At 43.1% G+C, this 12,309-nt stretch overlaps 1 protein-coding gene across 1 annotated transcript in view; it reads left to right on the forward strand.

The window, feature by feature from the left end:
- The first annotated feature begins 1,815 nt into the window (after nt 1–1,815).
- The window catches only part of LOC116509889 (N-acetylated-alpha-linked acidic dipeptidase 2-like), a 39,254-nt gene continuing 28,760 nt past the window's right edge, over nt 1,816–12,309 (forward strand). The window contains 7 exon segments of the mRNA XM_032219179.1: nt 1,816–1,868; nt 3,704–3,890; nt 4,545–4,646; nt 6,938–6,987; nt 6,989–7,041; nt 7,044–7,060; nt 9,631–9,817. Of these exon segments, the coding sequence (XP_032075070.1) occupies nt 1,837–1,868; nt 3,704–3,890; nt 4,545–4,646; nt 6,938–6,987; nt 6,989–7,041; nt 7,044–7,060; nt 9,631–9,817 (628 nt within the window). The 5' untranslated portion in view covers nt 1,816–1,836.

The raw sequence follows: 12,309 nt of genomic DNA on the forward strand, positions 1-12,309 counted from the left end.
CACCCCACCCCACCCCACTCCACTCTACATTGAAGCTCCAGTCATCAAATATCCCTCTTACCGTTTCTAGACAGCAATATTTTCTGATTTTAGTCTAAAGTAGCAGCTTTTTGCAGGATTGCCAAGAATTGCACCATGTCTCTCTAAATTCGGAGCGCGCTAACTCTAGCATGTTATAAGAGTCTCCCCACAGCAGTCCGTGGCGCTGATATAAAAAAAGTCCCAGGTGAGCTGAGATTGTGCCCCTGTAGGCCATGGACCATTGAAACGACAGCCCATGTCCTGTTAATTATATCCTCCGTAATTATTCACAGACTCATTTTATAACTCACTACCTGCTAAATATCTGAGAATGTTCTGATTTCTTTTATGTATAGCTGTTACTATGGGTTCAATATGATACAGTTTCTCTGAATGGAGGTAAATTCCTCTGTACTGTCTCAAAATTCAGCTGCTCATCTATGATCTCATCACTAGCAGTATAGACTACTACTACATCCTGTTCTGATTTATTCTATCTATCTATCTATCTATCATCTATCTATCTATCTATCTATCTATCTATCTATCTATCTATCTATCATCTATCTACAATCTATCTATCTATGTACATTGTATCTACCTACCTACCTACCTACCTACCCTACCTACCTACTACCTACCTACCTACCTACCTACATACCTATATCTAATCTAATCTATTCTAATCTAATCTAATCTAATCTATTCTATCTATCTATCTATCTATCTATCTATCTATCTATCTATCTATCATTTATTCTCCTATCTATCTATCTATCTATCTATCTATCTATAATCTATGTATCTATCTATCATCTTATTTATCACATCTATCTACCTACAATCTATCTAGCTATGTACATTATATCTACCTACCTACCTACCTACCTATATCAAATCTATCTATCTATCTATCATTTATCATCTTATTTATCACATCTCTCTCTCTCTCTCTCTCTCTCTCTCTCTCTCTCTCTCTCTCTCTCTCTCTATCATCTATCTATCTATCTATCTATCTATCTATCTATCTATCTATCTCTATCTTTTAAAGTTTTAATTTTTAATTCTGGTCTGTGACCGTAACAAAAGCTTGATTGATTGATTGCGTCACCTCCTGTCCACAGGTCACTTTTAGTTGACATGATTGATTTTCGGTTATAAGAGGGATATTTTTGCTTATTTCATTATTCAATTTTCTCCTGCTGATTTCTGCATCTTAGTTTGTTACTGAATGGTCAAGGCAAGCCCTTGCTTTTGGACAGCTGTATTCGTACTTGACTTCCATCAGGCATTTATTTATTTATTAGACTTATATACCGCTTCATAGGGCTTTCAGCCCTCTCTAAGCGGTTTACAGATTTTTTAGCAAATTGAGTCAGCAACTTGCCCCCACAGTCTGGGTCCTCATTTCACCCACCTCGGAAGGATGGAAGGCTGAGTCGACCCTGAGCCGGTGAGATTTGAACCGCTGAACTGCAGATCACAGTCAGCTGAAGTGGCCTGCAGTACTGCACCCTAACCACTGCGCCACCTCGGCTCAAAGTTGAGACTACAATCCATCTCATGAGGAGCCTCCAAATGTCAGTCATTAGGTCTCTGAAATGGCATGGGGGTCTCTTGCTTGACTAGGGGGTTGGACTAGGAGACCTCCAAGGTCCCTTCTGAGTCAGTTATTGTGTTAATTATTGGGGAGGAATAAATGAACTATCATATTGTTGTTCTTTTGACCCTGCAGGTTGGTTGGTGAAATCCTTCAACGAGCCGCATGGCACCAGCGAGGCTTTTCCAAATGTAAGAAAACAACTTTATTCGGAAATGAAGGCAAAAAATATCCAGGACTTCCTACGGTAAGTCTGCTGTTATGACCACCTACTGCTGGGTTTCTTTATTCTGTAGGTTTTGGAAAACAATCTGGGGTGGGCTGATCATACACACACACACACACACACACACACTTTGCCTGATATATGTGTGTGTGTGCATGTGTGTGTGTGTGTGTGTGTGTGTGTGTAAGTATGTGTATGCACACAGCAGTGGTGGGTTGCCAATGTTTTTACTACCGGTTCGGGCGCATTCCTGCGTGCTGCTTTGCGTCTGGGCTGGTGGGCCGCCGGTGGCCGGTGGGCAGAGCCTCCTGCCACTGCTACTACCGGTTTGCCCGATCCGGCCTGAACCAGGAGCAACCCACCTCTGGTACACACACACACACACACACACACACACACACACACACACACACACATTATATTAACATCTATGTGAAGGACTGTCGTAAAATGGGGCAAATCTCACTTAACTACTTCGCTTAACAACAGAAATTTTGAACTCAGTTGTAATCATAAGTCGAGGACTGTGTGTGTGGTTTAGAGGTTTTAGAGGTTTTATTAACATTTATAGGCCGCCCTTTTCCCTGAGGGGACTCAGGGCGGCTTACATAAAATCAAGGGGGGGGATAGACAAACAGTAACGCAGACAAACATAGAATAAAATAATGAGCAACATTCATTCATCATTCGGGAGGGGCAATTATCTTTGTCCCCAGGCCTGACGGGCTAGCCAGGTCTTAAGGGCTGTGCGGAAGGCCTGGACGGTGGTGAGGGTACGAATCTCCACGGGGAGATCGTTCCAAAGGGTCGGAGCTACTACTGAGAAGGCTCTTCTCCTTGTAATTGCCAGCCGGCACTGGCTGGCAGATGGAACTCGGAGGAGGCCCAATCTATGAGATCTAATTGGTCGCAGGGAGGTAATTGGCAGAAGGCGGTCTCTCAAGTGTATGTATACACATACATATATGCACACATACACACGTAGTCCTCGACTTATTTTCAGGGAAATAGTGTGTGTGTGTGTTGGTAGATTTTCACAGATGTAGGTATGCTGGTGTTGTTGTATTCGGGTCTTTTCCCATATATGTAAGTGTTATGTCAAAGCACCCAGTGTGCCCCAATATGGGAGGGAGCATACTGCTTCCCTTTGGCCTTTCAACTCCACCCTAGGAGCCTTCCAGGCAGAAAACCATTTTTGTGTTGCATTTGTGCTGATAAATAAATAAAGGGACACTAGTATAGATCTTTTCAAGCTATTTAGCTCTCATCAGCTAGCCATAACCTTACTGCGATTCAAACCTGGGCTGTTTTTGAATCATTTCCTTGACTCAGCTGATAAAAAAAGAGGAGAACTTGTGGCTTTGAGGCTAATACAACTGCCTAACATGTAACTTAATCATTTCCTTGGCTCAGCTGATAAAGGAGGAGAGCTTGTGGCTTAGAGGCTAATACAACTGCCTAACATGTAAAAACAGCCCAGGTTCGAATCCCAGTAAGGGTATGGCTAGCTGATGAGAGCTAAATAGCTTGAAATAGATCTATACTAGTCTCCCTTTATTTATTTATCAGCACAAATGCAGTGTGTGTGTGTGTGTGTTTGTGTGTATATATGTATATACATACATACATACATACATACATACACACACTCACACACACACATATAATTTTCTGATGCCTTATTTAAACCAGGATTTGTGTTTGTATGTATAACATCTTTTTATCAGTGCTGTATACCAGTGATTGCATGACCTCTTTAGATGCTAAGTATACTAAATAAATGAAAGAAAAAACAGAAACCACCCCATTTCTGGGCTCAGCTCGGCTTCCGTCCTGAGGTGCTCTGCTTTATCTAGCTCCTTCACCAGCTTCCCACACGTGGCCGGAACAGAGCAGAACCTTCGCTTGGCCAAGCAGATCCAGAGCCAGTGGAAGGATTTTGGCTTGGATACGGCAGAACTAGTCCATTATGATGTCCTCCTTTCTTACCCAAATCAAAGCTCTCCCAACTATATCTCCATTACCGACGAGGGCGGAAAAGAGGTATGGAAAGCAGGATGTTCCTTCTTCTGTGGGGGAGACCCCTCGGGGGGGGGGGGAACGGGGGAAGATTGTCTGGGGAAAACCCACAGCAAAACCAAGGATTCCTCTAGACCAGGGGTGTCAAACTTCATTTCATTGAGGACTGCATCAGGGTTGTGTTTGATCTCCAAGGGGGTGGGGGTTGGAATGGGCATGGCCGGGGTGGCCGTGGCCAGCTTGACATCACTGAAGTGGTGGGTTGCAGGCGATTTTGCAGTAACCTTCCCCAGGAGTGGGGAGGGAATGGAGATTTTACAGTATCCTTCCCCTGCCATGCCCACCAAGCCACACCCACCAAGCCACACCCATGGAACAGGTAGTAAAATGTTTTGAATCCCACCACTGATACTTCAGCAAAAAGGATTCCAAATTTGTATATGGCAGTTATATAACCACTTGGAAATCTGATTGAATTGCAGAAGCACCTTCTGACTTCATCACTTCAGATCAGATCTCCATAATCTACATCCACAAGTTGTACATTTCTAAGTGAAATTTGAGAATCAAAATGGGAATCTTAAAAAGAATCGTAATTTTAGGAGCCTTCCAAGTCTTAACCTAATCAGGCTGTCATTTCAGCTTTCTAATGAAACTTCTGTCTTTTCTTCTGAGTAGATTTTCAACTCATCGTTGTTTGAACCCGCTCCTGAAGGTTATGCAAATACTTCTGGAGTGCTACCTCCTTATAATGCTTTCTCAGCGCAGGGTGAGCCACAGGTAAGGACTTGAACAATTTGGCTTGTGTGAAATCTATTACAGTGGTACCTTTGCCACTCCACTCCTTTGAAATGCATTAAATTTTGTCCTCAACGTAGTTTGATGTGAAAGTTTTGTCCTGGTACTTATTGTTTGTTTAGTATTTGATGCACAAGCTGCTTTGTAATTCACTACACCAGGGGTGTCAAACTCAATTTCGTTGAGAGCCGCATCAGGGCTGTGATTGACTTTGGGGGAGTGGGGTTGGGCGGGCATGGTCAACTGGGCAGGTATAGCCAGCTTGATGCCACTCACTGGGTGTGACTGATTGGGTGGGCATGGCCAGCTTGATGCTACTCCTCAAACTGCTTGCATGTTTCCTCTTTGCATTGGTTAGACTGGGGCGAAGCCACGCTGACCCGATGTTTCCCCTTTACATTGGGTAGACTGGGCTGAAGTGATGCAGGCCAGCCCCTTACATTTTCCAGGACAGCCCCATGGGCCGGATCCGACCACATCACAGGCCAGATCCAGCCCGCGGGCCTTGTATTTGACACCCCTGTACAGAGGTGGGTTCCTACCAGTTCGCACCTATTCGGTAGAATCGTCAAATCTACCGAACCGGTTAGAAGAGGTTCCACCAGTGGACCCGGAAAGCAGGCCACATCTACAGAAGGGGTTCCACATTTTTTTGAAACCCACCACTGGTCCTTGGATATGATTGTTCTACACTATCATGCTCATATTTATAAAACTCAGTGCCTCTGTGAAAGGTAAGGATGACTACTGCGTTTGTGGTGCAATCAGAACATTGCGTGTGTTGAAGTTGTTTTAACGCAAACCAAAGATGCCTTTTAAAAAACAAGTTTACATCATATTCTTATGCATGCCAGTGCTGTGTGTGAGGTAATTTAAGGTGGTTCTGACAAGTGTCGTCGGCATCTTCATATCCAGTCACATGGGCGGTAAACCACTCCCATCCAGTCACATGGGCGGCAAGCCACTCCCACAAAGGAGGCCACACCCACAGAGTAGGTTCGAATAATTTTTGAAACCCACCACTGCCCCTGTACTACATTATTCCTTATGGGAAAAATTGTTTGGTACTCGCTGTTTTTGGTACTAATCGTACCTCCCGGAACCAATTAATGGTGAGTACTGAAGTATCACTGTACCTTGAGATGTGATGCCAGTTTTCAAAATGGCAACTGGTCTTTCTTTACTTTTCTTGAAGATCTTTTAGTTCTCATCTAAGAAGCTTCTTCAGTTCTAGCTCACTGCTGGGGAATAGAAAGGACTTACAGTATTTGTAGCCAGACAGTCATTAGCATTCTGAAGGTCATTGAAACCATCTGGGGTTAATAAAGATAAGTCATCATCTTTCTCTGAAGATGAGGCATCTCAGGAAACCGCAATACTCAACACTCCATTGTTACTTTCTAAGTATCCTGTTTTCCTAACCGGAAAATAGGATGATTTTTCAGGATGCTCATAATATAAGCCTTACCATCAAAATAAGCTCCAGTTAAGATTGTCAGCCAGATAGATACATTTAGTACCGTATTTTCCCGAAAATAAGACGTAACCAGAAAATAAGCCCTAATGCATCTTTTGGGGCAAAAAAATAATATAAGACCCAGTCTTATTTTCAGGGAAACACGGTATGTCTATGGCAGGGGTCAGCAACCTTAAATACTCAAAGAGCCACAAAAGTCCTAACCGGAAGCCCCCTGTTCAATTCTGGAGCCAACCAGAAGTCTGGTTTCCCCACCATAGAGTCTCCTCATAGTGTGGTATCCTTTTTCCTCTCCCTGTCCCATCTGAAAGCTCTATCAATTGTGGAGCTGACCAGAAAACCCGCCCCTTGCTATAGAGTTTCCTTTTGGCGCTCTCTGCTTCCCCCTCCACCAAACCGGAAGCTCCTCTCAAAATTGTGGTGCTGACTGGCAACAGGGAGCCACAGCAGAGGGTTGAAAGAGCCACATGCGGCTCCAGAGCCGCAGTTTGCTGAGCCCTGGTCTATGGGGCCAGCGCTTAAATTTTCTGCAAATAAAGCCCTTTGCTTTGTAATATTGCCAACTTTTAACAAACCATTTCAACTAAAAAAAACAAGCTGGGAGGCCTGAAGGAGGAAGCAAATGTGGGTTTATGGGGATGTTTGCAGTTGTGGGCATCGTGCTGGAGATCCTGAGCATAGATGTTCAGGAAACAGTTCTCGGCATAAGTGAAACAGATTCCATGTGTAGTAGTAAATTGAATAAAATTAACAGTACCAGACCAAAAAAATCTGTTTTTGTTTCCATCCTGAAAAGGCCAATCTGGTGTATGTCAATTATGGCCGCACGGAAGATTTTTTCAAGTTAGAGAGAAATGGGAATAAACTGTACAGGAAAGATTCTTATTGCCCGATATGGAAAATATTCAGAGGAAACAAAGTAAGTTATCAACAGCTTTATTTTCATTCTTTCAGACCTGCTGTCTTATGGTTTCTCGGTGGCAATCAATCCTACCAAAAGAAATATTTTAATGTCTGTGTTAGGGCTTTCTTTAAATACTGCACATATGTTTCTTTAAAAGTAACAATTAATTAATTGGATGTGGAATTTTTCAAAACTTGGGCGGTAGAAACCTCAAATACAATTCAGTCATTTGTGGTGGAATGTTTGGTGAGAGTCCAGTTGGTGTTTTGCAAACTGTGGGAGCCAAGCCTTTATGTTAAGGTTGCGAGGAGCAAATTGTTCTCGGAACCTTGGTTTAGCACAGTGTTTCTCAATCTTGGTGACTTTAAGTCCTGTGGACTTCAACTCCCAGAATTGCCCAGCTGGCTAGAGGATTCTGGGAGTTGAAGTCCACAGGACTTAAAGTCACCAAGGTTGAGAAACACTGGTTTAGCATGTCGCCCAGAATAATGTTGTTTTGATTACCAGCTGATAATTGGGCTCCCTTTATGAATCCACCCAACCTAACCTTAATTTCTTATTTGTGGACTTCTAGTCAGCATTCCTGTCTACCAGATTTTCTTGCTACACATGCACACAAACATACCGAGGGAGAGAGAGATAGGAAAAGAGAGGAAAGGGGAGAAGGAGAGGTGTAGAGGGAGGGAGAAGGACAGGGACAGGGAGGGAGATGCCGAGGGAGAGACAGGGAAGGGGGGAGGGAGAAAGGAAGAGTTGAAGGTTATTGGATTTTCTATTTAATCTTTTTAAAATTTTGTCATATGTGTTTTTATGTTGTACGCCGCCCTGAGTCTTTTGGGAGAAGGGCGGCATATAAGTTCAATAAAACCAAACAAAACCAAGAGGGAGGGTGAGCTGGAGAGGGATAGGGATAGGGAGAGAGGGGTGGGAGTGAGTGAGAGAGAGAGAGAGAGAGAAACAGAGAGAGAGACAGGTAGAAAGAGAGAGAGAGACAGAGAAAGAGAGAACGAGAGAGAAAGAGAGACAGAGTGAGAGAGAGAAAGAAACAGAGAGAGGTAGAAGAGAGAGAGAGAGAGAAGTAGAGAGAGAGAGAGAGACAGAAAGAGACAGAAAGAGAAACAGAGACACAGAGAAAGAGAGACAGAGACAGAGATTCACAGAGAGAGAGAGGTAGAAAGAGAGAGACAGAGAAAGAGAGAACAAGAGAGAGACAGAGAGAGAGAGAGAAACACAGAGAGAGAGGTAGAAAGAGAGAGACAAACAGAGAATGAGAGAGAAAGAGAGAGAGAGGAACAGACACACAGAGAGAGAGAGAGAGGGAGACAGAGAAAGAGAGACAGAGAGAAAGAGAACAGAAAGAGAAACAGACAGAGAGAGAGACAGAGACAGAGAGACAGGTAGAAAGAGAGACAGACAGAGAAAGAGAACAAGAGAGAGGAGAGAGTGAGAGAAAGAGAGAGACAGAGAGAGAGAGGAGAGAAAGAGAGAGAGAGGTAGAAAGAGAGAGACAGAGAAAGAGAGACAGAGAGAAAGAGAGACAGAAAGAGAGACAGAGAGACACACAGAAAGAGATTGCTCTGGCCTAAGAGACCAACTATATTTAATCTCTTCTTAATTTTCTCTTACACCACAAGTTGGCCATTTGTGGTCCTGTTGAGCGCATTGCACTAATCCAGATTAGAAGAATGGGTACAATTAGGAAACAAAATGGATCTGCGCAAAGACCTTCCCAAGAGGAAGCTGTGAATCTAGGATACTTAATCCTCATTCTGACTGAGAGGGTGCTGGCAAACATTCACCAACATACAGTCTTCAAAGGGAGCCCCGTGTCGAGTGCATTGTAGTAGTCCAGACACGTGACCATGAAGGCAGGACCTATTTTGTTGGAGTAAATATGGGAAGGCCTCTGATATCTACCCTGTTTTCCCCCAAATAAGCCCTCCCCGAAAATATTGCAACACAGCAGCAGCCATGAGGTGACCATGCTCGCCGCCCCCTGCACCTTAAAAAAAAATAAGACTTCCCTGAAAATGAGGCCAAATGCTTATTTTGGGGGTCAAAAGAAAATAAGACCCTATCTTATTTTCGGGGAAACACGGTGTATATCCAGTAACCCTTGGAATCCATCTTAATACAATACAATAGCAAAGTTGGAAGGGACCTTGGAAGTCTTCTAGTCCAACCCCCTGCCTAGGCAGGAAACCCTATACTGTTTCAGACAAATGGCTATCCAACATCTTCTTAAAGACTTCCAGTGTTGGGGCATTCACAACTTCTGGAGGCAAGCGGTTCCACTGATTGTTCTAACTGTTAGGCAATTTCTAAGTTGCTCTCTCTTTGATACGTTTCCACCCATTGCTTCTTGTCCTGCCCTCAGATGCCTTGGAGAATAGCTTGACTCCCTCTTCTTTGTGGCAGCCCCTGAGATATTGGAACACTGCTATCATGTCTCCCCTAGTCCTTCTTTCCATTAAAGTAGACATACCCAGTTCCTGCAACCGTCTTCATATGCTTTAGTCTCCAGTCCCCAGAAACTCAAGAGGACGCACAACTGTTTTGCTCCTTAACAGTTGATTTTTCTGCAGGTTAAAAATGCCATGTTGGCAGGAGCGAAAGGAATTATCCTTTACTCTGATCCTGCAGATTATTGTGCACCTGGGATCAAACCCTACCCAGATGGCTGGAATCTTCCTGGACAGGGGGTTCAGCGTGGAAATGTGTTAAATCTCAACGGGGCAGGAGATCCTCTCACTCCAGGCTATCCAGCCACAGGTCAGTGTCCACAAGCCCAAGACTGACCTAGGAGAAAACATCACTTTTTGATATAATGTTTGCTTTTCATATATACCGTCTTTTTCAGAGTATAAAAAAAGAGGGTGAAAATCTGGGTGCGTCTTATACACTGAAACCCCGCACCCTTTGAAAAAAAACGCTCCTGGGGGCTGGGGAGGACAAAAAAAGAGCAAAAAACAGCCTGTTTTTGCTCATTTTTGCTCCCTGCAGCCCCCAGAAGCACTCTACAAGCCTCCCAAAGCCTCTGCATGCCTCCCCTTTTATTTTTGCAAAAATGGCCCGTTTTTGTGAAAACTTGGCTGTTTTTCCTTATTTTTGCCCCCCCCCCCCAGCTCCTAGGAGCATTTTGCAGGCCTCTCAAACTCTCTGCATGCCCTGTTTTTCACAAAAAAATGAGGCAGGCAGAGGGTTTGGGAGGCCTGCAGAGTGCAAAAACTTTTTTAAAAAATTTACCTCTTCAAAATCATGGTGCATCTTATACTCCAGTGTGTCTTATAGTCCGAAAAATATGGTAGATAGTCCTCAATTTATGATGCAATTGAGCCTAACATTTCTGTTGTTAAGTGAGACAGCAGCAGTTAAGTGAGTTTTACCATAATTTTATAATTCTCACCACAGTTGTTGAGTGAATCATTGCCGTTGTTAAGTAACTCAGTTGTTAAGTGAATCTGGGTTCCCCATTGACTCTGCTTGTCAGAAGGTCGCAAAAGGAGATGACATGACCCCGGGACACTGTAACCGTCATAAATATGAACCAGTTGCCATGCATCTGAATTTGACCATGTGACCATGAAGAGACTACAATGGTTGTAAGTGTGAAAATGGCCATAAGTCACTTTTTCCAGTGGTGGTGTAACTTCAAATAGTCACTAAATGAACTGTTGTAAGTTAAGGACTACCTGTAATAGCTGTCATTTACAAGTTTTGGACATTTCAGATGAAACTGGAAAATATTACTCTAAGCTCCTCAAAAAAATATGGATACATCTTTTTGTACAGATAAGTATATTGAGGGATGCTACCAAGGGTTGAAAAAAATTGCAACACCAGTATGCAAACATTAATAGGCATTTTTCAGTGGCAAATTAATGTGAAGCCACAGAGCTGCAAATCAATGTTTTTACTGTTGGAAGTTTAGCAACACAATCTAAACATCTCTGCAGATCACAAAATAGACCAGAGCAGAGCAGAGCAGCAGAGCATGGAATGGAATATAGAATGTAGAATATAAAATGGAATAGAATGTACACTATATTGCCAAATGTATTCGCTCACCTGCCTTTACTCGCATATGAACTTACTGTAAGCAACATCCCATTCCTAATCCATAGGATTCAATATGACGTCGGTCCACCCTTTGCAGCTATAACAGCTTCAACTCTTCTGGGAAGGCTGTCCACAAGGTTCAGGAGTGTTGATGGGGATTTTTGACCATTCTTCCAGAAGCGCATTTGTGAGGTCACACACTGATGTTGGACAAGTTTACGCGACCTACCACTTCATGGCTGAGTTGCTGTCGTTCCCAAACACTTCCACGTCCTTATAATACATCTGACAGTTGACTGTGGAATATTTAGGAGCGAGGAACTTTCACGACTGGATTTGTTGCATAGGTGGATGCCTCTCACTGTTCCATGCTGGAATTCACTGAGCTCCTGAGAGCGACCCATTCTTTCCCAAATGTTTGTAAAAACAGTCTGCATGCCTTGGTACTTGATTTTATACACCTGTGGCCATGGAAGTGATTGGAACACCTGATTCTGATTATTTGGATGGGTGAGCGAATACTTTTGGCAATATAGTGTAGAATATAGAATACAGAATACAGAATAAATACAGAATACAGAATAAATACAGAATATAGAATGCAGAATACAGAATGAATACAGAATACAGAATGAATGCAGAATACAGAATGAATGTAGAATACAGAATAAATACAGAATACAGAATAAATACAGAATACAGAATAAATACAGAATACAGAATAAATACAGAATACAGAATACAGTACGGAACGGAACAGAACACAATAGAATTCTTTACTGGCCATGTGTAAATGAAAACTGTACAGATAGTCCTTGACTTAAGAACCACAACTGAGACCAGAATTTCTGTTGCTAAGCAAGGCAGTTGTTATGTGAGTTACACCTGATTTTGTGACCTTTTCTACCACCGTTGTTCAACTGAATCACTGCAGTTAAGTGAATCACATAGTGGACAAGAGAATCCAGCTTCCCCCCCACCAACTTTGCTGGTCAGAATCCAGCTGGGAAGGTGATCACCTGACCCTGAATGTTGCAACCAGCTGCCAAAGCCCTGAATTTTGATCACGCGACCACGGAGATGCTGCAGCAAATTGTACATACAAGGACAGGTCATAAGTCACTTTTTTTCCCCCAGTGCCTTTGAAACTTTGCATGGTTATCAACGAACAGTTGCAAATTGTGGAGTACGTAGTGCTAACCCTG

Source organism: Thamnophis elegans, chromosome 6 (assembly GCF_009769535.1).
Source record: "Thamnophis elegans isolate rThaEle1 chromosome 6, rThaEle1.pri, whole genome shotgun sequence".
Classification (NCBI taxonomy): Eukaryota; Metazoa; Chordata; class Lepidosauria; order Squamata; family Colubridae; genus Thamnophis; species Thamnophis elegans.